The 27987-nt window shown below is 39.3% G+C and overlaps 2 protein-coding genes and 1 long non-coding RNA gene across 3 annotated transcripts in view; 1 reads left to right on the forward strand and 2 right to left on the reverse strand.

Annotated features, from left to right (window-relative positions):
• LOC136881954 (gastrula zinc finger protein XlCGF7.1) overlaps nt 1-734 on the reverse strand; it is a 48809-nt gene extending 48075 nt beyond the window's left edge. The window contains exon 1 of the mRNA XM_067154424.2: nt 442-734. The gene's annotated coding sequence lies outside the window, so the exon portion shown is untranslated. The remainder of the gene's footprint in view (nt 1-441) is intronic.
• Nucleotides 24-21405, forward strand: LOC136881956 (uncharacterized). Its single transcript, XR_010861057.2, has 2 exons — nt 24-123; nt 19189-21405. It is a non-coding gene; the product is annotated as an uncharacterized lncRNA (long non-coding RNA).
• Nucleotides 16448-27987, reverse strand: part of LOC136881955 (zinc finger protein 32) — a 47066-nt gene continuing 35526 nt past the window's right edge. The window contains exon 6 of the mRNA XM_067154425.2: nt 16448-19737. Coding sequence (XP_067010526.2) covers nt 19116-19737 — 622 coding nt within the window. The 3' untranslated portion in view covers nt 16448-19115. The remainder of the gene's footprint in view (nt 19738-27987) is intronic.

A 27987-nucleotide genomic window follows, 5' to 3' on the forward strand; every position in this document is an offset into this window, starting at 1 on the left:
ACAGCTGTTACGATCGCTGGTCCAGGACGTTATAAGATAGCGCAAGCCTGGAGGGACGCACATTACACTATCTTAACTACGGTACTTCGTAGAATGCATGTGTATATTCTTTCTTACAAGGAGGTACGTAATGTATTCAATATGGCATTTGCATAAAAGTCACGAAACATGCTTTGTAATCACCGTGTACCAGGAAAATAAATTATGATTCTATAGGTGCCATAAGCAATGGTCATTTAATTTTTTGGGGGCTTTACATGCTAGACTCTCCTATGAATAATTGTCAATCTGAATAATACCCAATATTATGCCGCTACTATATCGCTTGTATAGCAAAATGTCATGCTTTTAAAAACTTGAAGTAAAATAGGCATCGATAAAAATCATCTCCTCAAGTAACCGTGTTGATCCAAAAGTACACAAATACAAACACACACTAACAAATTACTGAGTCAATCCGTGCTGATGTTTGTTGTTTTAAGGGGCCTAACATCGAAGGTCATCGGTCCCAAGAGTCAATTCGTAAGCCGCAGTGGAAACTTTCAACCAAAGAGGATAGCTATCAACCGTATCTTGTAGAGCAAAATGGGTAACTCGAGCCTATGAACGATAGGCGTGCACAGCTCTGACTCGGCAACGTGGGGAAGTACAAGCCGACTGAGTGGAAGCGGAGTGCGCCTTAAGGCCGTCGTCGTCGTCAGCACCTACTCGTTTCCGACTTCACAGATTTCCTGGCTAATAGCTCACTTCAATTCACAGTAGTCCGTGTGTATAGCCGTTGCCTACGAGATACCAATACTGTATTTGGAGATACACAAGACCGGGAAATAAAGCACTCTAAACTTGTCCTCGAGATACTTCCGATAAGCGCCGCTAGAGTTCTCTTCACTATTCTGTCTCGCCCGCTCATTGCAACACGTTTTTTGCAAAAAACTATAAAATTAAATTAAAACTAGTAATTTCAGAGGACACCAAACAGATATAAGATAAAAAATAGACTAAGAGCAATTGTATTACTTATTTTCTAGAACGTAGGCCTTTGTCTCACACTATGTTAAGACGAAATAAGTAATTCACGAAAACTTCGTGATCAATTAAGACAAATACATATCAGCAGCATTAATGTTCAAATGATCACAAGGAACAATTCATTTAATCTCATAGAATATTATCTATAATGTAATGACGTACCGATACATAAGATTAGCTTACCTGAGATGCAGGAAGTTATCACAATTTCAGCACTTTGCGGTTCAGGGGTTTCCTTCTGAAATTCTTGAACGCATCATCCTGATCGGAAATTTTTGGTGAAGTTCAGATATCTTAAACCTTTTTTCTGATTTCATTGCCCGTATCCTACTTCTCAATTTAAATATTGTTTCCCTTAACCTGGTATTTGACTTTCTCGTCAATAAATATTTCGATTTAAAAGAGCTACTCGTAGCCTTTACCTTACATAGAAACGAGACTTGCACCCCTTTTTCGTTTGTGACTGGTGTAGAATCGTTATTTGTTGAAGATTATCTGAATCAGAAATTCTACTAAATTTTGATGGTACGTCGTTTCTGGGAGCTGGATCCTTCCTGCGCTTGTTACTTTTCTGTTTATGAACAGGGTACACACTAAAAATAGAAGGAACTTTGTTGGGAAGAATTCGCTTGATTGATGTGCTTACACTAAAATCTGACGTATTAAAATGCAAGCTACACACTCAAGAAGAATTGTTAGGTACCCAAAGAGATCCTACTTTATCACCTTGCCTGGAAATAGCTTGCCTCCACTTCTCTCTTAAACCGCGCTCCGAAGGGAAACTATGAAACGTCACATTTTCTTGCTTTTTAGCAGTATCGGAAGTACACAGAGGTACACAACAGTTCACCATCTTCTCAACCTCACATACACACACCGACAGAAAAAATACTGACAATAAATTGCACAAAATCAACACAACATCACTGTTAGTCCGCTCATCACAATGTTAAAAGTCCGCCAAGAACAGAAAGGAAACCTGACATCTAGCGGCCAAGCCGGGAACACGGTCGGGCCGCTTTTTCAGCGGCAAATTGCTTCCTATTTCCCGGCCTTGTGTATCTCGTAGGCAACGGTATAGCACCGCCGTCTCGATCCTCCTATACTGCCTGGTCTATGCGAGCCTTTTTGCGACTACGCTGCGACATAATTTCTCCGCTAGATGGCAGACATAGACGCACAATGTTCTAAACTTATTCTAATGACGACAGCCCACAAAACACTATGCAGTATGGTCATATGTTCACTGAAGCTCTTAAATCACATCAGTAATATTAAATATCGGCAAAATTACCTGTATGAAGTCGCAGTTGGCCTCTTCATGAACAATTTAAAGATTTTCCTGGACGAAGGCTTAGAGTGGTACGGTACCGTACTTTTTGTGTTCTTGCCAACGGAATATAAAAAAGAGGTCTTACGAACTTGGTTAGAATAATATCACTAACAGTTTGCTGACGTTCTTTGACCTCACACTGTAACAAAACACATTCTGAAAAGTCTTTTTTTGCTGGTTGGTTTACGTCGCACCGACACAGATAGGGCTTACGGCGGCGATGGGATAGGAAATGCCTAGGAATGGGAAGGAAGCGGCCGTGGCCTTAATTAAGGTAAACACCCAGAATTTACCTGGTGTGAAAATGGGAAACCACGGAAAACCATCTTCAGGGCTGCCGACAGTGGGATTCGAACCAACTATCTCCCAGACAAAGGCTCACAGCTGCACGCTCCTAACCGCACGGCCAACTCGCCCGGTATTCTGAAAGGGAAGACGTCGGAAGTCTTCGTATTAGCTCTCACGTTTGAAGGACGTCGACAATAGGGCACAGCAGCTTAAGCGAACTCCTTTAGATGCTTCGCCAGAGCAACAAAACAAGGTTTTGGGTATCGAACTCCTCCTCTCTCCTGATGCATAATCAGTTCCATTTAGCGGTGTCGAAGCTCTAGGCAGTGATATGTTGCTGACACAAATGTCACACTTCATCCTGTCTTCCACAACACGAACCTAGTACCAGCAAATCAGGATTTGATTTCCTGTTTCTAGTTTGATTGGAATATTATCGACTGGATATCTGAGGTTGTCCAAAATGTCTAACCATGAAGACGTTTGTTTTGTGATTGTCCGTCACAATTCTTATCACAAGGACTCCACTATCCTCCACGGCTTTAATCACCTTCTCCGCAGCCTGTTTCCAGTCATTCGACCGGGCCAGGAATGGAATGAATAAAGCCCCCATCTAGCAGCGAGGATAGGAATTGTGCCGGCTGCCGAAGCCTGTCGTACTCCTCCGGGGCAATGATTAATGAATGACAGATGAAATGAAATGATATTCGAGAGTGGTGCTGGAATGAAATATGACAGGGAAAACCAGAGTATCCGGAGAAAAACATTCCCCGCCTCCGCTTTGTCCAATACAAATCTCACATAGAATGACCGGGATTTGAACCACTGAATCCAGCGGTGAGATGCCGGCGCACTGTCTCCTGAGCTGCGAAGGCTCCATTAGCACGTTCACTACGGCCTAAGATTACGTGAAAACTGAAGTCAATTACCGTAACTTTTAAAACAAGTTTAGGAAAGCTATTTTATCGCAAATTGTCATTACAACGGGATGCGCGATCATAATTTATGTGAAATATATTCCTCAGAACCGGACCTTTCCTTAAATCGGGGTTCGTTAGAAGAGGGTTTAAATAACATTGTGCTTATAGTGATTTGATTGGGCCTCATTAGTTATTAATTTCATTAAAATCCTTACTGACAATCGAACAATATCAAAGCATAGAAAAAGGTCCACCTATTGAGTACCATTAGATTAATATTATAGCTTATATTACTGGTACTAGTTTCAACCTTGCTACATTAGGTCATCTTCAGCCATGATCAAATTGGAAATACATACAATCAATAAAAAGTTACAAATTGATATGTCTTAAGTAAAGACTTCATCTAAAACAGTAATGAAATGTTAGACTATGCATTTCAAATTTTAATTAAAATAACACTTAAAACTGTTGCAAATGGTGTTGTTGGACTATGCCAATGTTCTTATAATAAACGAGTATTCTTGAGTCTTGAATTGATCTTGGACCTGATATTCGTTGTTAGTATTCTTGAGTCTTGAATTGATCTTGGACCTGATATTCGTTGTTTGTATAGAGGACACATTTGATCTACAAAATGTGCCCTATTGAATAGAATATATGAGTAACTGTGTATGTGGGTTTAAAGGGGACGTTCACAACTAGATTACCGTATTTTCTCGCATATAACTCATACCCACTTTTTTGAACTAAAATAAGGGTGAACATATTCGTTGCGTGATATATGCGTAGATTTGTGTGCGAAACGTCGTATTCCCGAAAAGAAAACGTAAACTTTACATTAGGCTGTTGAAACAAGGCAACTGGCATACTTACCCTATTCATTGTCACTGCCTTCAATCTCAGAGCTATCCTCCCGTTCATCATTCTGGTCACCATCTAATACTGCATCAACCTGACTTCCATCCAACGCATTTGCGATGCCCGTCTTCAAGAAACTCTTCACAATAATGTCCGTCGAAACCATAACACAATCACACACGAGTTCAACTGACGGCCTCTTTATTTTGCCTGCTGGTATCAGCTCGTGGTCCTCTCCTGCCATCCATTCGGCGTACAGTTTACGTGTGTTGTCCTTGAAGGACTTGTTGACGGAATCATTTAAAGGCTGCAGAAAATGTGTGAGTCTACGAAGAATTACGAGATCAGTATTCATTTCCTGAAGATGTTTCTTTTTGTCTACCACCAAGTTTCCGTGGAAAATGTCCCACACTAGCGTTGCTGGGCGTCGAAGCAGTACCCCTGGCCTGCTCCTGACACCGTATGGACCCAGTCCTGGACAAAAGCTGAACCTGTACATGAGTGCCTTTGAGAAACTTCGCTTTCGGCACTGATTTTTTTTTAAATAACGTATGGTGGCAATTTTCTTCTGTCTGCTGTTATTGCTAGCATGACAGTGCAACGCGGTTTTTCACACCCACTTGTACGTAAAAGCACACTAGATTCTCGTTTCTTGTTGATGGTGGTGTTGCGTGGCATGCTGAATTTTATCGGGGAATGATCTGAAAATACAATTTGAGATAAGAGGTAAAGTTTCCTTCAGCATTTCTATCACATGGCGACAACAATCTATGATTTTGTCGCTGAATCGCGTGGCATTTTATGACAGAGAGATGTTCGTCTCCGCAGACACGATCTTCCTGTTGTCATGAATCTATGAATCTAACCCCGGCTCACTTTTAGATCCGAACAGCTGATTTCTCCTTTAATCGCTAGTTCAAACGCTTTGAATGGTAGCGCCTCGAGCCATCATTTCGCAACTCAGTAACGCAATGAACCCACTCGTATTGCAGCTAAGGAAACTTACCAGTTTTCGGACCTCTAAATTCCATACGTGTTCGGTTGGTGGTTTCTAGCGCAGCTTTCTGTTTACGACAGTAGCGAACATTAAACTCGGTTACACACCGGCAGCTCTGTTACCATATTCTTCAGCATATTTTATCACTTTAAGTTTAAACCCAGCCGTACAACTCCCACGTTTATCCATAACATAAAGATCGACCTACACTACAAAGAAAACTTTACTCCGAAACAACAATGAAACGTGAAGACAGAATACTGGTAGTTGTCGACAATACAAGAGATGGACGATACCTAATACCATGATCACTTGACTGCCTGGATAGGGAAACACTCTCAGTTCACATGATCAGCTAGCTCAGATGGACAAGTAGGGATAAGCATATTGACAATGACGGAAGAGTGAGAGGTATGGCTGAGTGTGGATGACTAGCTAGGAATATGTAGGCCAAAGGCAGGCATTTATAAAAGTGGAGGCACGTGCTTCCCCTAGTGCACCGTCACTGAATTGTCTTGCACAGGGGGCTTGCAGTGGTGTCTCAACGGCACACGAGCACTAGCCTCTTGAAAAGGTGTAGCATTCCAACTGATGAGCCCACTGATACACTGTGGCGAAACGCTGGTAAGTTCACGACTGAAAAAGCCTAAAGACTTAGAACATGAATGGGAAACTTTGAATCGTACATTTACCTGGAAGACCATTTTCAAATGTTAATGACAGTGACATTCTTGACTAAATAGTCAGGGTTGAAGCCTTCGTTTCACAGGGTTCCGGGTACGATTCCTGGCCGGCTCGGGGGTTTTAATCGCTTCTGATTAATCCTTCAGTCTCGGAGATTGAGTGTTTGCGTTTGTCCCAACGCTTTCCTCTTCATAATTCAGACAACACAGTAGACTATATACAAGGTAAATGTGTAAGTTACAATCTATAATACAGGTGCAATTTCCGAAATGTGCATTACAACAATATGTTAAATACTTCTAGCTTTGTACCAGCAGGATCAATATATATTGTTTATTTTGTTCGACACATGTACAGATAAGAACTTTACAATTCGTGCGGTTAGGGCTGCGCAGCTGTGAGCTTGCACTCGGGAGATAGTGGGTTCAAACACCACTGTCGGCAGCCCTGAAAATGGTTTATCGTTTTTTACCATTTCCAGCCAGGACAAATGCTGGGGTTCTACCTTAACTAAGGCCATGGCTTATTATTCTCTTTTATGATCTGCAGGATCACCGATGATTAACCGGGTTTTCATGATCTTTTGAAAAATTCTGTTTATTTAGAAATACATTTATTTTTAAATTATTAGCTGCGAAAATAATGGAAGACATGCCCGCACACAAGCTGACTATGCAGGCACAATATCATAACGGCAAAGAAGTTGAGTGTGTCAGCAAATGTCAAGGAATTGGACTGCTTTTCCAAAATAAGATTTTAGAAACAATTTAGCATTCTTTTCCTTAGAGAAAATTCGCCAACGGAAGCCAACAACAATGCTCTGAACAAGTACTGCAAGGAGGAGAATATATGATTTCAAAAGTGGGCTAGACTCTTCAAATCGATGCAAAAATCCACGGGATGACAAAACACAAACAATGACGGGAAAACAGAAAGTAAATTCACACAGATGATCCACAGCAGAATGAAATGGAGAGATAAGAGCGAAGTTAGCAGACGCAATCCTTAGAGCGCACTAAATCCTTTGACTCAGAGTCACCACAGGTGTAGTAGGTTATTTCTGGACCAGTAAATGCTTTTTACTCGATCATATAATGGTGATGATCGTGCTTGTTGTTTAAAGGGGTCCAACATCTAGGTCGTCGGCCCCTCGATCATATGCAATGCTTAGTTCAATGTAGCATACAGGTATGTTATACGGTAATATCTATATTTAACTTGTGTGTTCGACAGACTGAAAAGCATTTAAGTCACATTTAACTGAGTCGACACGGGAAGGTAGACAGATTAGCAGGCAAAGAATCCATGCTTTGCTTTCTTTAAGTCTCCCTGAACACTTGACTTCCTCTTGTGCGTTTCGATCTCTAACTTATTAATTACATATTCGTTGAACATTTCACCGTGTCTATGTCTATATACATTAGGAGAAAAGCAAGAACTAGAACGTGCATTGCTGAAGTTCTCTGCTTGTATCTTACGTTGACTCAGCTTTATTCCTTATAGTTTGCTACGTCCTGCCTTATGTTACTAGTTTGGGACATCATGTACATTGTATCCAAGTGTGCCCATTTTCTGCACTTAAATCCAAGCTTTCCTTCTCAACTTTGTTGCTTTTAATTTGGAAACCTAAAATCCTGGTTGCAGCTGAACTGTCCTGGTACGTAATTTTGCACACGACTAAAGCACATTTTCTCCGACTCTCCGAAGGGTCCATAACCCTTGTATGGTCGCGCGTATTTCTTCGCACACGGTCAAAAAGACCGGGCATTATTAGACGACAGGCAGCTGACCGGAGTTTCCTCCATGGCTTTACGGTTTTCAAAAATGTGTCGATCGCCTCTTCACGTTGTAAGATTTTGTTTGGGGAAGAAGTGAGAGTTTTTTAATCTCCTTTCAGTGCTCTCTTGCTGCTCTCACAACACTTCATTGTATCTTCTGTGTGTGTTATTTGCAGTTCAGCGGCTCTTCATCCTGACACGAAAAGTGTATGTCGGAGTAACTCACAGGGTAAAGTAACGACGTGGTAGACTAATTTGGATTTTTGAGAGCCTGATTTGGTCTGTTGGTATTTGAAGATGCTGAAATATGCGTGTTTGTTGGCAGTTATACAGGCCTGTAATGAACTCCTACAGTAAAACATTATGGCACCACGGTATCTTAGAAAACTTTAAAAGTTGGTAGAGGTACATGAAAGAAATAACTGTGACTTGACAGTTACAGTCTGTTCCAAACACTAGTAACTGTTACTTGCTTAACTTGATATTGACTAACATTTCCTTAAAAGTAGAATTCTGCCGTTAATGCAAACTCTTCTCAAAATAAATGCGTGCTGGAAGAGTGTGAAGCTACAAGAGTGATGTCTAAGCACGTCCGGCATGTGTTCATCATCTCTGCGATTCATATTCCTTATTATGTCACATGTCAGACATCATGGAGGTTACGGTCGTCGTCTGGATTTCTGACGTAATCAATACGGTTTGGAGCAAGTTTTTCTTCCAACCACAGTAGAATATGAAAGAGTTTTCCAGTAGACGGAATGCATATGACACAGAGGAACACCAAACTGTCGACCTGTGATAAAGAGATTCATGAATATCTTGATTTTCAAGTAGAACATTCGCTCTATACCGTCATGTCGATTCTGATGCATTTGTCCTGGGATAAATAATTTTCAGTTGCTTCAGGCCAGTTCGTGTTGCATGCGTTACAGATCTGGCCGCCTGAACTGCCCCACGTGGGTCATAGCATCCTGTGTGCCCTCAAACCAAGTGCTTGTACCGGCAGTAAACTGCACAGTTGTAGAGCATCCAGGCCATCTTTACGTTGGTGCAGTTTTTGTTTGTAGTTTCTAGTATACCTAAGCCTTACAATTTCAGCTTTTGCGTACACATCGAATAGGAACTGGTTTAATCAGCTGCTGTAGTAGAAGCAGAATTTTTGAGTGTTTTCTCTTCTCAAAGCGACATGAGCAAAAGTTAACAGCGGACAGAGTTTTTAATAGTCACTTCTGTGTGAGGGTCAGCTTGAGGCAATGATATCTTCCAAGTGGCAAAAGCTAAGAGGATATTGTAAGGAATCGTACGATCGCCGAGTTTTGCTTATCCTCCGATATTTGGTACCGGTTTTCAGATGTTTGTCCATCAACTGCAACCTCATTACTGGTAGTACGCTCGACCTTCAAGTGCGCGCATTTTTACTTCGTGTATCAAAACACTGAAATACTGGTTTTCGGTTAAAGCACATTCAACGGTTTTTAGCATTCTGACATGTGTACTACAGATATGTAACAATCGCTGTAGGAAAATAATTAAGTAATATCCCAGAAACATCTTCAATCTGCCTCCATGTTCTCGTCAGTTAAAAAATGTATTCACGGAAATTTATGATCCTCGTTGGAGGCGGGTAGCGAACTGTACCTGCGCCGCAAAAGGGCAGCAAGTATCTCTCTGCAACCGAAGAACTTCATTTGGAATCTAATATATTTTCTTCGGTGGCCCAACAAGTATCCACGCTCAGAAAGGCCTTCAGTCAAGAGACTGTGGACGAGCTCAGGAGGCTCCTGCAAAGCAAGCACACTGACTTTTCAACATAAGACAACAGGCTCATTTTTCAACTCAAAAACTTCACAGAACTGACAGGAAGGTTAAAGACCCTCTAAGGTTAGTGTTAGTCATGGAGTCGAACTCGAATCTGCGAGGTTAGCTCGGGTGTCCAACTTGATAATCTGAGTAAGACAGGTTAATTAAGCCGGACGTCGAAAGCAAGCCTGTGAAGTTAAGCTTGCACTGCAGTCTTATGCGTCACTTTTAGGTTATGACGTCATGTGACGTAATGCTGGGACAGATAGCACACCTATAAGGAGGAAGTAGCATCTCAGGCGCTGGTGGAGGTCGAGGCCGCCAAACCCGTGCAAAACCACTACGCACAGTATTGAAAGGTGTTGTGGGGGTTGATAAATAAGTAGAGTACCGTGTAGCGACCTAAATAAATAACACTACATATTTCACACACACACAGATTTACTAAGAACACAAGTTATTGCAACCTTACCAATTAGTAAACAAAACATCCAAATGAAAAGCACAAACATCAAGAAGAAAACAAGCACAATACTTACCGTAAGGGCAGTAGCATAAAAAAGAAAATGAAGCGTGGAGGGCAAAAGCGAGAATAAAAAGGCCAGGGTCTTACATGACTTTGACAGGTTGCCAGGAAAATATTGCTAGCTACTAAATGACACACGAGATAAATTTAAAATGAAGAAAATTTACTAAGTAAATGTAACTTGAAAATGGTATAAAATAAGAACAATAAATATATATATCCTTTTTCCAAAAATTTAAAATGCAATTAAACTAAATGAGAGAAACAATATTTTAAAATAAAGTTGAAATTAAGATGAAATGAAGCTCACAATAACATAGGCTTCCGCCAGGATTAAGGTTTGAAAATTCATTACTAACTCATTACCTTACATACAGGAAGATTAAAATTATTTAAAAATTGGTTGCAACCAATATGCGGGCCCGCGATATAAAATCTCTTTAAAATTGAAATTTGCTACACTACAAAAATGCTAAATACAAGACGCACACAAGGACACACGGAAAAGAAAAAAAAAATAGTGGCTCCAAACGCGAATTAACATTACACCAAAGAAACACGGTAGATGAAAACACAATTGAATAATAGCGCACAACAACCCCAACAAAATGAAGTATATTAAAGGAAAATTTACAATTAACGGTGCGCACATAATAATAATAATAATAATAATAGAACACTGAAGCACACAACAGGAGCTACCCGTTACCGACGCGAAGCCAAGATCCCATAATAATCATCAAGGCCACCCCAAAAAAATAACGTATCTTCAGACTAGATAAGAAGGGATGACATGACGCAATAAAGACAAAAGCAAGGAACACAATGCGAGAAAGGTTATAAGACAACGAAAGAAGACCCCTAGATTAAACTTAATTTCGACCAGCAAATTTCAATTTTAAGATTTTAAGTTATTAAAATAATAATTATTATTATTTATCCAAGAGGTGATAGTACCAGTTTACATTAGCCTTACTTAACCAATTCACCTGCTGTTTACATACTTTAGAACAGAGGGGGCCGTGGATTGCGCTACGATGCGAATATGAGGTGTCATTAATTAACGCCCGTAACAATGCAATAATAATCACGTACAAATAATCAGCCACGAAGGCAATAGGACAAAAATCAGACGGCAAATACCACCGACCAGGAAAAAATTAAGGGAGAAAACACGCACCGAAATGAATACTAAAAGGATAAAAGTAATAATAATAATAATAATCATCATTATGAACATCACGAAAAACAGTTGGCAATAATGCGCAGCGACAAAACCATAAGATGAAATCACTTACACTAAATATCACCTCATAGATGCATAATTAGCGATCCCGATCTCCCTACATTACATTAATTTACTTTTTCCAACGGATTCAGTTCAAATATGTATCAAATTTTGCTTACAAGGTTACACTATACCAAAAGTTGTGTTTATAATGTTGGTCATGTCCACGATGAAATTACTCACACTAGTGTCTGAACGAACGGGATCCCTTCATAAATTATACTTTTCAGTACTTACTTGGAGTTAAGATATCCAACTTACAAGACACTTAAAACTTTTCATACCGATAACGGTTAACTCATAGCACCAAGTTTACATGTTACATTAAGAAAATATTAAGGTTGGAGCACACTGAATAACTTTCAAAGAATAACAGGGCCTAGCCCTAACATCATCACTTAGCCTCCGGAGTCAAGCTCCATTGTAATCGCTTTCCTTTCTTGCCAAGCCGTCCACTTGGGAGCTTCACACAACACAGCCATCTTGGAGTGTAGCGGCGAGCAGACTACTGCAGACTACTGAGCTCACACAGAGCTAGAAAGTAGCCAGTCCCATAATTCAACGCGTGCACCGCGAAGGTGCGCAGAAGTTACAAATGATAATTCAGCGCATAACATAGTCCAGTCAAACGCATGACAATAATGGATGAGAAACTTGAATTAAATTGGTCTGGTACCTCCACAGTTAGGTAACAGTTCCAACAATGGCCGATAATACAGATAACGGCTGGATACACAAGTCGACATGGCAGATGAATAAATAAATACTCTTAGATGCTTTGATGTTATAATTCAGTTATGTCCAGTAAATATTAGTTCCCATTTTCACATCACAGTTATACTTTGGACATACAGTTACACAGAGAGTTTCTCAGAGTTAATCTGCAGTTATACACACAGTCGTCGATCACTTACGCCACAGTCTCACATAGCCGCGTTGTCCGAGTCCACAGTTCGCAGCCCACGCACGACAGTATCGCTGCTCAGGATGATGTTTGCTGTCCACACTCCAATGGAACTTCATTCGCAGCCTGCACACGTCAGCACCCAGTGTTCCCTTCACGCTGCAGCAGAACACCCAATGACCTTTTACAGCCGCCTGCACCAAGACGACAAGCAAACAGCAGGAACACTTCACAGATGCTCCTCTCAACTCAGGCTGTCTCTCACTCTCGGCTACTGATTGACTTCGTTTTCCTTCGCTCCACGAAGTCCGCACACTCACTCAAGTACGGCACCTCCAACTCAACTCTGGGCTGAGCTCCTCACTTACTATAGTAGGGCCCACGAGAGTTGAAGTCTGACAGGTGAGCGGCGAAAGCTGTAACTACGAAGTACGCTGCGTTGTCATAGTTACATCCATTTGCGGCCTACCACCCTTTCAGACAGGCTGAGTGTTTAATAAAACATGTAGGCCTAGGCCTAATGCAATTTATTTAGGTTGACCGGTTCCTAAGCTCGTGTTAATAATTCTAACATTTAAGACAGAACCCGACATTATCGATATATATATAAAATATTTCATAGTCGCTAACAAAATCATCAGTTTCTGACAATAACCTCAACAAATGCACATGGTAATCACAGAATAGAACAACACTACCTACATTAACAGCTTTTTTATTATTTAACTTCGATTGTTAACGGTACCTGTACAATTCAGGAACAAACTACGGTATAATAAACACAATAGGAAGACGATACTTCATCGAGAAAAGAAATCAGTCAGAATATGAATGACAAAATCGACTGAGAGCAAGCCAACCCACGTGGTGATAGCGTCTTAAAATGTTGCAACTCTGTTATCGTTGCCATAGCAACAGGCCATTTTCGAGCAGCATTAGTCAACATTTTCTCGCCGGTGGCGCTAAACGTCAGACTTCAACTCTCGTGGGCCCTACTGTAACTCGCTCTTCCGCTTATGCTCCTGCCTTATATAAACGGGGCCAAGGTTCGAGATGCGTCAATCACTGGAACCCTGTGGAAATATCGAGGTATGGCAGGATCTCGATCCGCGAGACACATAATTTCTGTAGCCCTTACGTCGCGCCAGCACGGGCGGAAGAGGGAGTGTGCCATCCTAACACCTAAGCCCGAACAGGAGTGCTGTGGCTTGAAGGGATGGACGGGCCAAATGGTGACATCGTGCGCTACCCTCGCCCATCCCGAAGGTTGGTATAGCAGATGTAAGAGGCCACGCACGCAGCGTATGTAGGAGCGCCACGGTCGAACAAAGCACTTACTTCCTTCGATTTATTAGTTATCATTATTTCAGCCCTTACTATTTGCAGAAGAGTGAGACCACCTTTCTGAGACAACAAGACCTGGGACTCCTTACACTGTTATATGCTTGGTTCACTCTTCCGAACCATGTATAGCCTGGGCATATAGGGAACATTATCATCAAATACACTTAAGACGAGCAAGACATTTCTCATAAATCTCATATCTCTCCGGCCTATGACATGACTTTGAACACACAAAGAAAACCCTTTCTCCTAAGCAGGTACCTTTTACCACCTAGTGACTTTTCTCTGGCCGTAAAATATTCTGATGCATTGTAGGAGGTTATATTACACCAAATGCACTTCTTCTTTTGTCGATTTGCTTCCATTGAAATAGCCACCTCATTATTTTTTAACATACTCAGACACAGTGTCATTGATATAATTGCTACGAGCTTGCTGAATACACACTTCACCCTCTACCTCAAGCATCCAAACTTGGAGTATAGCGGTATTGACGTAACTCAGTTTCAGCTCTGTTGGAAGTAAACATTCTTCCCCATGTTCTCAGGAGATCTCCAGGCAATGCCGACTCAACCAAAGGATATAACATGGCGGTATATATTGCAAATGGATTCCTAAGGTTTCTAAGGCTCAGACCTACGTTTAGAACCTGTTATATAACGTACTGTAGGTCACGCATTACTGACCTCCAGCCTGGGTTAAACCAGAACTAGGTTTGAGAACGTATATTTTAATCAGCAGTTCACAACGACCGAATCTATAATATAACCTTTCGATGGCTTTGCTATAAGTAAGTCCCAGGCAGTGGGAGGCTATCCACAAGTTCCTTGTAATGTGAACTTCGTAATATTACCTAAATCAAATATTAAAACTGTTCTCATTGTGAATACTTTCGACAACATTAACCTCCCAAAGTGAGCCTAGAAACCTAATATTTTACAATGCCAACGATCACTTTCAGTTCTAACTTCAGTAGCGTCAAGTTTCTCTTATGTGAGGCTTAAAATACACCCTTTTCAGTATTTATTATTCAGACACCAAGAGACTCAATATGCAAACACTCATACCAGCTATTTGCGGTTATCAACTCCTCTACCTAGGTACAATCATCTCCGCCGGATTGCAATCAGTTTTACGTTTCTCTTCATCAACATCTTCCTACAAAAACCAAAACTCTGTTCTATCCGTCTGATTCTGGAATAGACGCCTTGCTTTGTCTTGCAATAGATGAAAAGAAAGATCTGTTTCTATATTCTGACCGAATATTCCCAGAGTAGTTCTAATGAGTCACCCTAACTACGCTCGCTCGTTTCCTAATTCCTCCGTAGAATTTTTACTAAAAATCACCGCTGATCTGCATTTAGGGCTGTCATCCCGGTAGTACATACCCTATCATTCCTTACACAGCCTGTTATTAAGTGACATCGAAGAAGTTACGACATTTATGAAACATTTCCCATTATAAATTATACCTATCGCTAATTCCTGTTCATCACACCAGGGCAAGTAGTAACGTTTCTTATATTTTAAGAAGTATGTGTCAGAAGGAAATGAAAAGAGATTAGCACTAACTAAAAGTATAAAAAGACAGCAAGAACAAATTCGACAATTAGAATCATGGCTGTAGTTTCATTGGAACTGTTAGTGTGTCAAACTGCATGTGAATCTGCTTAGATTGCGAATAAATGAACTATGTCTTACTCAGCTGCCAAAATTCCATACCTGTGGGTCGAGGATTCATAGTGTTTATTGTAAGCCGAGGAGAAATCTGCTTGAACTCATGATACACAATTACTTGTGCTAATGAAAAGTAAATGTAAGACACATGTTGTCCTAGACAATAAAGCATTGTTAATGCCTAGGACAAATTGTTTCTTTCTTTTTAAAACTACAATTTAGAAATTAGGTGGAAATAGTAACTAGGTGTAACTGTAATGTTTAAGAAAGTAGTACACAAATTTAAATGTAATAAGAATATTATGCTCATATCACAATAATGAATTGAAATAAATAATTATTCTCTCCTCAGATCCAGGAACTAGGGGATGGGAGTATTCTATTTTAATTCCTGTCCACAATTCACAACCGGTGGGAAAAGCATTGAAACATCATGAAATTATAAGTTTAAGATGGCACGAGTTATTTAGATTAATTTTAATGTACTGCAATCAATCTCAATAGAAAAGTGAACACTGCTCATCATCACTTAACAATTGGAGTATATAGAGAAACCATCAATAAAAAAAAAACAAGTCACAAAAGTAAATCGTACCGTACATAAAAAGACACAGTTTCTTCCCAAGATTCTTTTACGAAGACTCAGTGGCTGCTATCTTAAAGTGGGGATAATTATTTCTGTTAATTAATAATAATAATAATGCTATTTGCTTTACGTCCCACTAACTATTTTTTCGGTCTTCGGAGACGCGGAGGTGCCGGAATTTAGTCCCGCAGGAGTTCTTTAACGTGCCAGTAAATCTACCGACACAAGGCTGACGTATTTGAGCACCTTCAAATACCACTGGACTGAGCCAGGATCGAACCTGCCAAGTTGGGGTCAGAAGGCCAGCGCCTCAACCGTCTGAGCCACTCAGCCCAGCTTTTTGTTAATTAACATCATAAAGGTGTGTAAAGGATTGGAGGAATAGGAAGGAAAATATAAATACACACTGAAGTTTTACTGAGTGTTGTTTTTTATTTTGTTCATCATTATCAATAGCAACAAAAATTTCATACAAAAGTGTCAAATGAAGAGGAATATTTGGTACAAGATTAAAAGACAGCTTCACCTCAGTAGAGATGTAACTCTCCTGAATTATTTAGAAAGTAAAAACAGCAAGGGTTGACACAAGAAGCATGGCTTGTGCATCAGAATGCCCACTTATTTAAATAATTACTGTGACATAAACAATGTTTCATAGATATTAAAAACTTCACATCAGGTAAATGCAGATCAAAACAGCTGTTATGATGAAACTCTTGAATTTTTGAGAGACTTTGAATACCAATACGCAACTGCTTTAATGGTCTGTCATCGTCGCCGTAAGACCTATCTGTGTCGGTGTGATGTACAGCAACTAGCTAAATAAAGTCTGTCCTGAGACCAAATTATGGTGAGAATGTTTTAAATTCTACTTGCACACAAATTCATAATTAGCACCTTAAAAATGACTCCACTATATGCAGAGTGTATGAGTAGCATGTACTCACCTTAATGACCAATCTGTGAACATACTGTTCCAATAAACTTTTGTAACCTTGAGAGTCAGATTAATCCTGATGATTCCAATTGGAATCAATAACTAATAAACCTTCTGTGATTTTCCTAAGTAACTCTTTGTGAGATATCTTCTTTCAATGGAAGCTGCCAGGATGTTCTGCATAAGCATTTGTGATTAATGACTGTGAATGTTGCACTATGTCAAGGTTATCTACTGGTACTTGATTTGTTAGGTTTTCAGTTCAACGCTTCGACGGTTAATATATTATTCTCTATGATGTTTGAAAATATTTACATAAGATTTTCAGCTTCGATTATATTAAAAGCATCTAATAAACATAATGTCAAAACGGGAATGTTATACTGATCAAGGAGTTTATGATTCCAATTGGAATCAATGGGCTTTTCTGGTGTGTGGTGTAGTATATAATATTCATGTAGCGTTGTCAAATTCTGTGACTACTTTCTGTCATAAGAGAGAGAAAGTTGTATTCTTTCCCTTGGATGTGTGCTGACAATGCACAGATTCTTTACAGGAGACATTGCAAGCACCAAAATGCAAAAAGGTCATGTAATTCCTTGAGTGCAAGGTTCCTATAGCATGTGCATTGATAAATGCTGGAAAAATTGAATCAAAGAAGAAAGGGCATCCTTCTTCAGATCAGTTATCTCCACCAGCTCATAAACTTCCATAAGTGGACGAGCAATTTAACCAGACTGGTTAGAATGTTGTGTTGCTCTCTGTGGTTCAAACAAATGTGTTTTAAAGCTTACATAAGAAGTCAATATGGACGAGTAGTTACAAATTATGCTCATTTCTAAATTGTGTGTCGTTAGGTGAAACAGATAAGGTTGTACACTGCATATTGCAAAACGCAACTCCTCATAACATATTATGTCAGACTATTACATGTTTAAAACATACTTTGACACTGCACATAATATCACTGTCTAATACATTACATAATATTAGGTTTCATACTGCCTGTTATTTCTGTCGTATCTAATTAGTATTGTCCAATTATTCCAATAGAAACCACTTTTCCATTTTCCTTATTTTTTCAGAAAATGCAAGATATTTGACATACAAAATTTATTCATATATATTTGAAGGGGGATTTTCGAGAAAAAGTTTTTTCTCGGTCGAAAAAAAATTGGGATGAAGAGGATGAATGCCTTAGATTGAAGAGGATGTGTCAGGGATTAAGTGTATTATAATAGTACAATGAAACAATGAAAGTAAAGATTGTAAAAAGGTATATAACATAGGGCAATAATTGTACATAATCACTAATTAGCAAAAATCAATTGTATTGACTTTCATATTGAGAATTGCCATAGTTAACACCTTAACGACCAATTGTGTAACTAGTCTTGGATCTGTCTTTGAATTGCAACCTACAGTACTCTGAAAGTGACAGTCCAAGTACACAATGTTGGAAATCTTCCCTTAAGTATTACTGTACATAACAAAGAATAGGCAAAGAACACTAAACTCATATCCTCGTTAGTACAGCTCTTTTCAGGCGAGTTGCATGCGTCATTCCAAACAAATAAAATTATCATGCCATTTTAAAATTACTGGCAGTATGGAAATCGTACCCAGGCTTCCGAGGATGGCAGAGTATATTGCAAACCACTATGCTAAGGAGGTAGACATAGAATATATTTTCCACATGAATTTAAACATATACTCAACAGTTGCTTTAATCTTCATCAATTATTTTCCACCAGCAGCCAGGAATAACATTTCACTGCTACATGAGTTAAGAAATTTCTCTGAAGGCTGAGTGTTTCCAACCTTTTTCCAGAGTGAGCAAATTCTTGATATAGAAAAAAAATGCATTCCTTTAAAATGACGGCACTTCTCTACAGTGCATTACCATTTTTACTACCCAAATTTATCATCTTTCAGTGTAGATGTACTGTTGCATTTTTTTAGAATGTCATTTTTCTGGATCGTGTAGATTCGATAACAACTATTAAAATTACATGAACCATTGTAGTCTAGGCATGAGGATCGTCTAGGATAAAAACCCCATGGCTACAAATATAACCACGTGCTCAAACAAACAGTTTATACTCTACACCAGAAGTGGTCTTTTCTGCATGAACTTGTTGCACACTTTACATTAGTACGGTCTTATTTGGTGTGAATAGCTCTGTGTCTACGGAGACTACCTTTCTGGGTAAATGAAATCTTGCACTGTTTACAGTGGAACGCCCGGACGCCGGAATGAACGACCATGTGTGTACGAAGATTACATTTAGAAGCAAAGGAACTGTTGCAGTCCTGACATTGAAATGGCTTTACAAGTGAGTGAACCGCCATGTGTCTGTTGCGACTACTTTTCCACGCAAACGAACAATCGCATATCTCACAAAAGTACGGTCTTTGCCCGGAGTGAATTATTTCATGCCTGCGGAGTTCACTTTCCGCGCCAAACGAACTATTACATGTTGTACAGTGGTAAGGCCTCGGGCCGAAGTGAATTTCCTTGTGAATAGAGAGATCACTTTTTGTGTTGAATGAACTATGGCACTCCTGACATTCGAAGGATCTTGTTCCTGAGTGAATTACTTTATGTCTACCGAGACTACCTTTCTGCATAAACGAACTCCCGCATTCCTTACATTGGTATGGCCTTCTTGGAGACGATGCTGAATGTTGTTCGATAAATAAGTGGTTATGAAAAGACCTGTGCCGCAGGTTACTAGCAAGGACCTCTTCTCCAGTGTGCACAGCCACAGCATCATTACCACAGCTGAAATTAAAACAAAAAACCTACAATTTCTGGGTGGAGGAATAAACACAATTCTACAGGGGAGATCAATTTGGGATAGACACATTTGGTTTAGAACTAAAAAATTTGCACAATTTGCACCCCCCTGCATATGAAATGAACATATAATACCCGTTTAGAAATAATGATGGGCCTTTTAATGCCAATTAGTTGGAGTCAACAGAACACTTTACCTACTGAACTGTATTCTGTATTAAATGTGGTAATTCTCACAGCACTTAGTTACATCCCCCCTTACAGCAAGTTTTGGTACCTCCTGCAGCTTATTCCACTACTTCCTATACACTATGAAATTGCTAAACTGCCAAATGAAGGCTCCTAATTCATCAAATTTGTAAAAAATGTTTCTGGCATTCAAACATCCCTGTGAGATGAAAGAAATAATGAATTGGGCATTAAAATTTTTTAAACTTTTCAGCAGGTTCACATGGTAACAAAGATTACGTAAGAACATTCGTTATGTATCATCTTAAGTAGCCTATTAAAATATATTTGCAAATCTTATTTTTCCACTGGCTCACATTCTGGGTTCTTGCTTCTATGGCACACTAATGCGAAACTCACAACAACACAAGATAAGATCATTGACTGCAGAAGAACTCGGCAGCTAAAACTTCCGTGTACACGAAGAAGTCCACGGTTTGTCTATGACACACAGCAAAAGACGAACGGACATAACTGCCTTGAAAGAAAATGACAAGAATGGCTTCATTATCGATCCGACTATCTAATTCGAGCTTCATGTTGGCCAGCTTGATACGTAGAATATTGACAAAAACAAATACTACCCAAAAGAAATCAAGATTATCGGCCAAATAGTTGGTACTCGTGGCACAATATCTGCCTTGTTCGTGGAGTTATAGAAGAAGTTCGGGCTGGCTATGAATAGAATTGGAAGAATATTTGCCATCACCATACGTGGATCTGTGCTAACTCTGATACCTCATTTGTTTGGAACTCCATAACTGAAAACATACTACCGCTATATTTCTATAAGGCGAAAATTTCTCTAACCTGATATGTTATACTTTGTCCATTGTGGCTACCCATATTTGCAGGAAAGATGTTGATTCATTCAAGAAATATACATCCTTAGCCTCATAAGCATAAAGCCAAAGTTGCAAATAGAACACTACAATCCAATTATGGTAGATGTCTTGATAACATGTCAAAATCAATAAAGAATTGATACAAGTTTTGGGATGATCCCTCCGGTATCCGTTATTAAGCCAATTACTGACTCCGATTCAAGATTGTATTTTAGTCAAAATATCTAAAGTGGCTTATAGATGCAATTACTGGCTCCGTCAGATCCTCAAGCTAGCTTCCAAGTGATTAAAACTTGAAAATGGGATCAACTACATATCCAGGAGTACAGATAGTTTATCAGCGATATCAACTCTACAACTGCTGTTGGGATATCGAATTCCATGCACATCTCCGTAGACAATCTACTTCAAGAATTTGGCAATCACAGATAAACGGCAGGAGTAACTATGATGTTATCAGTGGCAGTTTCATTTAAAGTTGTACTCAGGTCCTTTTTCTGTGCTAAGTATATTTTGATATTCTCCAGAATATTCAATTCTAAACCATGATTGCATTTGTAAATAAATTCTGTCTAACAAGTTTGTGATTACTGCTGTAAAGATGTTCAGCAAAAGCTGAATATTTGTTATGTTGTACTGCCTTACAGTGTTCCTGATAACACTGAGCAAATGTTCGGAGAGTCCATCCTTTATAAAACATCTTCCCATCTCAGAAATGAACCTCTATACTACCAAGTTGTTGCAGGCATCAATTTTAATAACAGTACAGGAGTCGGAAATTTTTGGTGAAGCTTGGACTTTTCTCTTACGTTTAAATCAAATTTCTCAATAATATTTGCATTCTTTTTATAAATTTATTTAACAAAACCAAAAGAGAAAAGATACAGAAGGGTCATGAAAACCTCCTCCACTCCTTTTCTTCTTCACCTTCACTGTCTTCTTCTAAATCTCCTTAAGGAAGACTGAAGAATAAGAAGAGAAAAATACAGGAGGGCCTTGAAATTCTCCCTCCACCTGCCCCTCTTCCTCTTCTTCTTCTTTATCTATTTTTACTTCTCCTTCTGGAGGAAGACTGAAGAATAACACAGGAAAAATGTACAGTAGTGTACAGAATTGCTCCTCATTCTTCTTCTCCTCCTATTTCTACATACAAGAGTGTGTAACAATGATGATAACAATATTGCTCAGTAAAGGTAGTAAGAAAGAGAAGAAGTACATGTAGTAAACGGAGAAAATCTTACTATTTCTTCTTCTTAAAGAAGATTGGAGAACAAGAAGAGAAAATATACAGGAGGGCCTTGACATTCATTCTGCTCGTAATCTTCTCCTTCCTCTTCATTACCTCCTTCTGCGTCTCCTTCATAAGGCTGACTTAAAAGATCCACTTTCATTTTAGACTACCTTTAAGATGGGGTCACGACAAACAAAATCGTTCTACACCTAGGGCCAGCAGGTCAACAGGCCTCTCCTAACATGGAGTACAGAGGCCTTTTGGAGGCTAGTGTGAGATGCTACTCAATGGATTCCAGTGTAAATTCCTGCACTGAGGGGACCATCATACAACCTAAGAAAACTCAACCAGCCAAAGCCGTTGGTCACCTCAGAGGATCAGGTCTGAAACTTGGGGCTGAGATGCTGCTTGTACTATAGGGGAGTAACCGGTCCAAAACTGTAACCACATGATGTTGAGTATCACATGTCAACAGGTATGGATTTCCAAGGTAAATGTACAGATAATTCAATGCACAGGAAATAGTCATCAGCAGAGATTTGCAGTGGCAAGCAGGTGAGCAGGATGGCAAGATAGTTAAAAATTACACTGCTTGGAAATTTAATTCAGTATCCCTTCATTCATGGTTCGGTTTGCACCCCACCATCAGCAGCCATGAAGATGGTTTTCTGCAGTTTCCCATTTTCACACTGGGCAAATGCTGGGGTTGTACCTTAATTAAGGCCAAGGATGCTTTCTTCCCACTTCTAGCCCTCTCCTGTCCCGTCGTTGCCATATGACCAATCCGTGTCGGTACGACGTAAAGCAACTAGCAAAAAAAAAAAATAGCATTCATGGTTCGATTTATCCATCTCACCTTCAGCATTCTTCTGTAACACAACATTTCTAAAGCTTCCATTCTGTTTCTTTCTGAGCTAGTGATTCTCCATATTTTACTTTATAAAAGGCCACACTCAAGACAAAACTTTTCAAAAACATTTTTCTAATTCCAAATCATTGTACAAAGAGTAAATTTATTTTCTTATGAAAGGACTTCCTTGCTTGTACTAGTCTGCTTTTATGTGCACCTTCTGCCATTGTTAGTTATTTTACTAATCAAATAACAATATTCATCTACTTCCCTAAATACTTCATACCCAAATCTAATATTTCAAGCATCACCGGACTTTCTTTCATCACACTATATTACTTTTGTTTTGGACTTATTTATTTTCATCTTGCACTACTTCCCAAAGACTCTGTCCATATCATTCAGCAATTTCTGCAGTCTCAGAAAAATAACAATATCATCAGCAAATCTCAGGGTTTTGATTTCCTCTGCTCAGATTTTAATTCCCTTTCCAAATTCCTCATTGATTTTCTTCACTGCCTGTTCTATGTAAACACTGAAAAGGGTGTCATCTGGCTCAAGAATTGAACTTAAGGTATAAACATAATAGGCTGTCAAAGAATAAAGCTTGTTTTTCATGTCTGAAGGTGTGATATAGTGCTGCTAATTGTATCACAAAACTAAAATGTCTTATGTGCAGTGATAAACATGAGGCCAGTATGTGTCCCAAATTAGATGTAAATAAAAGGGGTTATAAGGATGATGAGAAGAACCAAGAATGGGGTGTATTACTGAAGACGCACTCCAAACTGTTTCCTTTTCCAGCAAAAAGTACACTAGCAGTAGCTAAACCTTGCTCCTCCTGCTCAAGTTCTTTAATCTTAGCACTCCTTGACTTATTAGAGAGTCCAAAACGAGCTTGAGCGAATGTAATTCTTTTTTCATTTTCTACTTCACCATTCAGAAAACCAAATAACACAGTCAGTTTGTCAGCATGTCCATTATCCTGATCCGTTTTAGTCATTGATGAACTCCTCATCCAGACGCGTAATACTTCCTGAAGCAAGCTAGATTCTACTAACGGAAAGACCATCGAGCCGTACTTATCTCGAGTAATGACTATTGATTCTAAAACTCTCAGCTGTGTTCCTAACTTGTCATATAACTAGCATGCATTGGCTTCTCCCTTGTCTGAAAAACATTTTTACAACAAGACTTATGAGCTAACTGACATAGAATTCTCTCAATAAATCTTCTTTCCAAACCTACCACTAAGAGATTCTACAGCCTTAGAGTGATTTTCAGTAGTGGGGGGAACTGAAACTTAATCTCTAGCTCAGCTATCAACCTTCATGGACTGGATTAGGTATTGAAATTTATCTTCATCCTCAATTTCATGGTCTAATAATAATAATAATAATAATAATAATAATAATGTTATTTGCTTTACGTCCCACTAACTACATTTTAAGGTCTTCGGAGACGCCGAGGTGCCGGAATTTAGTCCCGCAGGAGTTCTTTTACATGCCAGTAAATCTACCGACACGGGGCTGTTGTATTTGAGCACCTTCAAATACCACCGGACTGAGCCAGGATCGAACCTGCCAAGTTGGGGTTAGAAGGCCAGCGCCTTAACCATCTGAGCCACTCAGCCCGGCAATTTCATGGTCTATATGGATGTGCTGAAGTTGTCCCCAAAATTCCAAACTTTTTTTTCTTTTTTCAGCTGGGACTAAGGTAAGTTTTAAGATGACGTTTGTGTTATCCTGTGTATTCTTGTAAATTTTATCACTCCAATCCAATCATTCTTCTTGAATTTTTACTGTGAAGCTTTAACTTTTCTTATCTCTATTGGTTATTTGCTTGTTGTATTAATGTAACTACTTCAGTTAATGTTAAATCTCAAAATTCTTCTATCAATAGTGAGAATATGCCCCCTTTTCATCACGCCTAACCTGTCTCTATGATATAAACATCCCACATCCACATTATCATTTCCCACCTATGATTCAACTCCTATTTAATATCTGGTGAATATCAATTTATCAAATTATTTAATTCTGTTCCGTATAATTCTTCTACATTTGAACACTAACAAATTTATGCCATTCTCAATCAAAAACCACCTCACTGTACTCTCATCACCACTCTCTTTTCCAGCCCCATTCCCTGAATATACATCTCTACAAACCTTCTAACCAAACACTATAACTTATACGAGTAAATACTACTGCAGTTGAAGTAAAGGCCATTTGAGCACAGATTCCTATATCCTACCACCCATTAAGATCTAGAAATATCACATCCAGTTTCTCTAAATTATTATTGTTTACTTTCCACTAGTTGTAGGTACAATTCAGCGATCGTGAATGGAGAAAGGGCCTAGCCCCACATACACAAACATGCCTCCATCCCCACTTAAAATTACAATATATACAATTATAATCTACATAGTGTGCTTATATACAGTTACCATATTTACATAGGCATATCTGCATAATAATCACAAGAGGTGTTCAACATTCAAATTATTCAACACACACATGCGCATGCACTGACACACACACACACACGCGCGCGCGCGCGCGCGCGCGCACACACACACTCTCTCTCTCTCTCTCTCTAGAATCCCCACATATACTTCAGCTAGGCCGGCTCACTCACACCCACATACAGTCTCACTAACTCGGGATCCAATAAACTTTCATCCGTACTCCCACGCATACTGAACATTCACACAGTAGAAAAATTATGTTACGTACAGGAGGTTTTATTATACATACATCCGTTTTACCTCTTTACAAAATTTTTCTGCAAGTAGTTCTTTTATCTGAGGTGAGAGTTCATTCCACAGCCGAGCAGAATGAATAAAGAAGCCACTTTGATATGATTGAGAGAAAAGGGACACATCTCGACCCCTTTGAGCGGAATGATAGAGTAGCTGCATGCGGTTGTAAGGGTTTATACAAATGTTACCTGCGAGGGATTTTCTCAGAGAAGAAATATCTGTTTTTACAGAGGGTTGTTATGGGGGGCAGTGACATGGCAGTATTTAAATGATCGTGTTGAATAATTAGCCGTTCTGCTCGGCATTGAACTTCCTCCAGTTTGATCATGTTCTCCAGTGTAGTAGCATGCCAGGAATGAATCCCGTACAACAGTATTGGCTGTACTAATGACAAATAGGCTGTCCGAACTGCTTTATTCCTCGCTCATAGTAGAGATCTGCAGATGAATCCCAAGAGTCTGATCACTCTGCACCTCATTTCCTCAACATACTTGTTCCATTTTAAATTGCTGCAAATGTGAATGCCAAGCAATTTTATTGGGGTGCAAGGCATCAGGTTTTTACCAAACAGTAAAATTTGGTGTTGTAACTGTGATCTTGCTCTAGTTAAGCAGATATATTTCCATTTCTGTACATATATAGACATCCTATTTATTTGGTACCACAGAGCCATATTATCCAGATCCGACTGTATCTTATTCACATCGTTCTCATTGAAAATGACTCTGTAAATGATGGTGTCATCAGCATACTGTGCCACAGAAGACGTTTCCCGACATGGCAGATCCACTGTAAATATCATGTACAGAAGAGGCTCTATGCACTACCTTGAATCACACCCAAGCTGACTAAAGTTTGTTCTGACCTGGCCCCAATGAAAACAACGCTCTGTGTCTGACATACCAGAAATGGAAATTCCAAGTTCCCATGGAGGGAATTAGATACTTTTCCACCAATAGAGCATGTCAAAAATCGATCAAAATCAGATGTAAGGCTTTTCAGGCGTTTGCTCTATCAAACAGCATTTTGTCTTAGGTCTGACAGTAGACTCATCAGAGTGGGATATGTCAAGACCCTACCGACTGACGCTGGGGTGTATGCAGGTGAACTTATCAGAAGCAGTTATGCAGTTATCAGACTGTGCCTCTTATAATGGGCTTCTGATAAGTTCACCTGCATACACCCCATCATCAGTGGGTAGGGTCTGACACACTCCAGTCTGATGAGTCTAGTGTCAGACCTAAGACGAAACGCTGGTTGATAGAGCAAATGCCTGAAAAGCCTTACATCTGATTTTGATCGATACCAGAAATGATCGAATACCATGACTGCAGGTTGCTTAAATGTCATACTTGTTCATTAACACAACAGTCGTTGATGAGGCCTTACTGCAGTCGAGAGTTACGCAGTCCACCCAGGATATATATTAGATTGGTCCAGAGAATATTGCCATTCATCAATTACTGTTGCTAAAGGGGTAGTGCAGGATTTAGCCTCATCCCATAACCGGTAATGCTGTTTGCCCATTCACCTACCAACATCACCTGCAGATTCTACTGATTTCTTATAATAAGGAATGATGTAATCAACAAACACAGGAAGATGAATGCACCCTTGTTTTATCCTCAAGTTTAGAACATTGTATTGCATGGATCCTCACTTACACTGCAGGGAGGAATCCATGTTGGTTGTTATTCAACAGGTTTCTCTCATTCGGAAAATCCATTACATGTTTTAACAATTAGGCATTCCATGTATTTACATAATTTAAATAATTACTCCATACATTCACTCTCCACTCCACCATGCAGCCATGATCATTGTCATCTTCTTCTCTTCTATCGTCTAACTCATTTCAAATGTAGTCCTATTGAGTTGACCATATAATTGATACATATGGTATACCATTTAATGTCATAATTATTCCGAGGTAACCTGTTCAAACCTCTTTTCATCCCACTGGATATCTGACACATGGTTTAATAATACCGGCATCTTCTTCTTCCCCAGTTTTAGCCTCATCCCATAATCTGTAATGGTGTTTGCCTATTCACCTACCAACATCATCTGCAGATTCTACTGATTTCTCATTACAAGGACTGATGTCATCAATGAACATAGGAAACTGAATGCACCCTGGTCTTATCCTCAAGTTCAGAACTCACTTACACTATATGAATATTTGCAATCATCATTAATACAAAATTTTGTACAAGATAACATGGCATGAAGAACTATTTGAAACCATTTTAATGACTATTTCTCAACTAACAAACACAATCAAGGAAAATGCACAAACCTAAAAAATTCCACA

This window comes from Anabrus simplex, chromosome 10, assembly GCF_040414725.1.
Source record: "Anabrus simplex isolate iqAnaSimp1 chromosome 10, ASM4041472v1, whole genome shotgun sequence".
NCBI classification, from domain to species: Eukaryota; Metazoa; Arthropoda; class Insecta; order Orthoptera; family Tettigoniidae; genus Anabrus; species Anabrus simplex.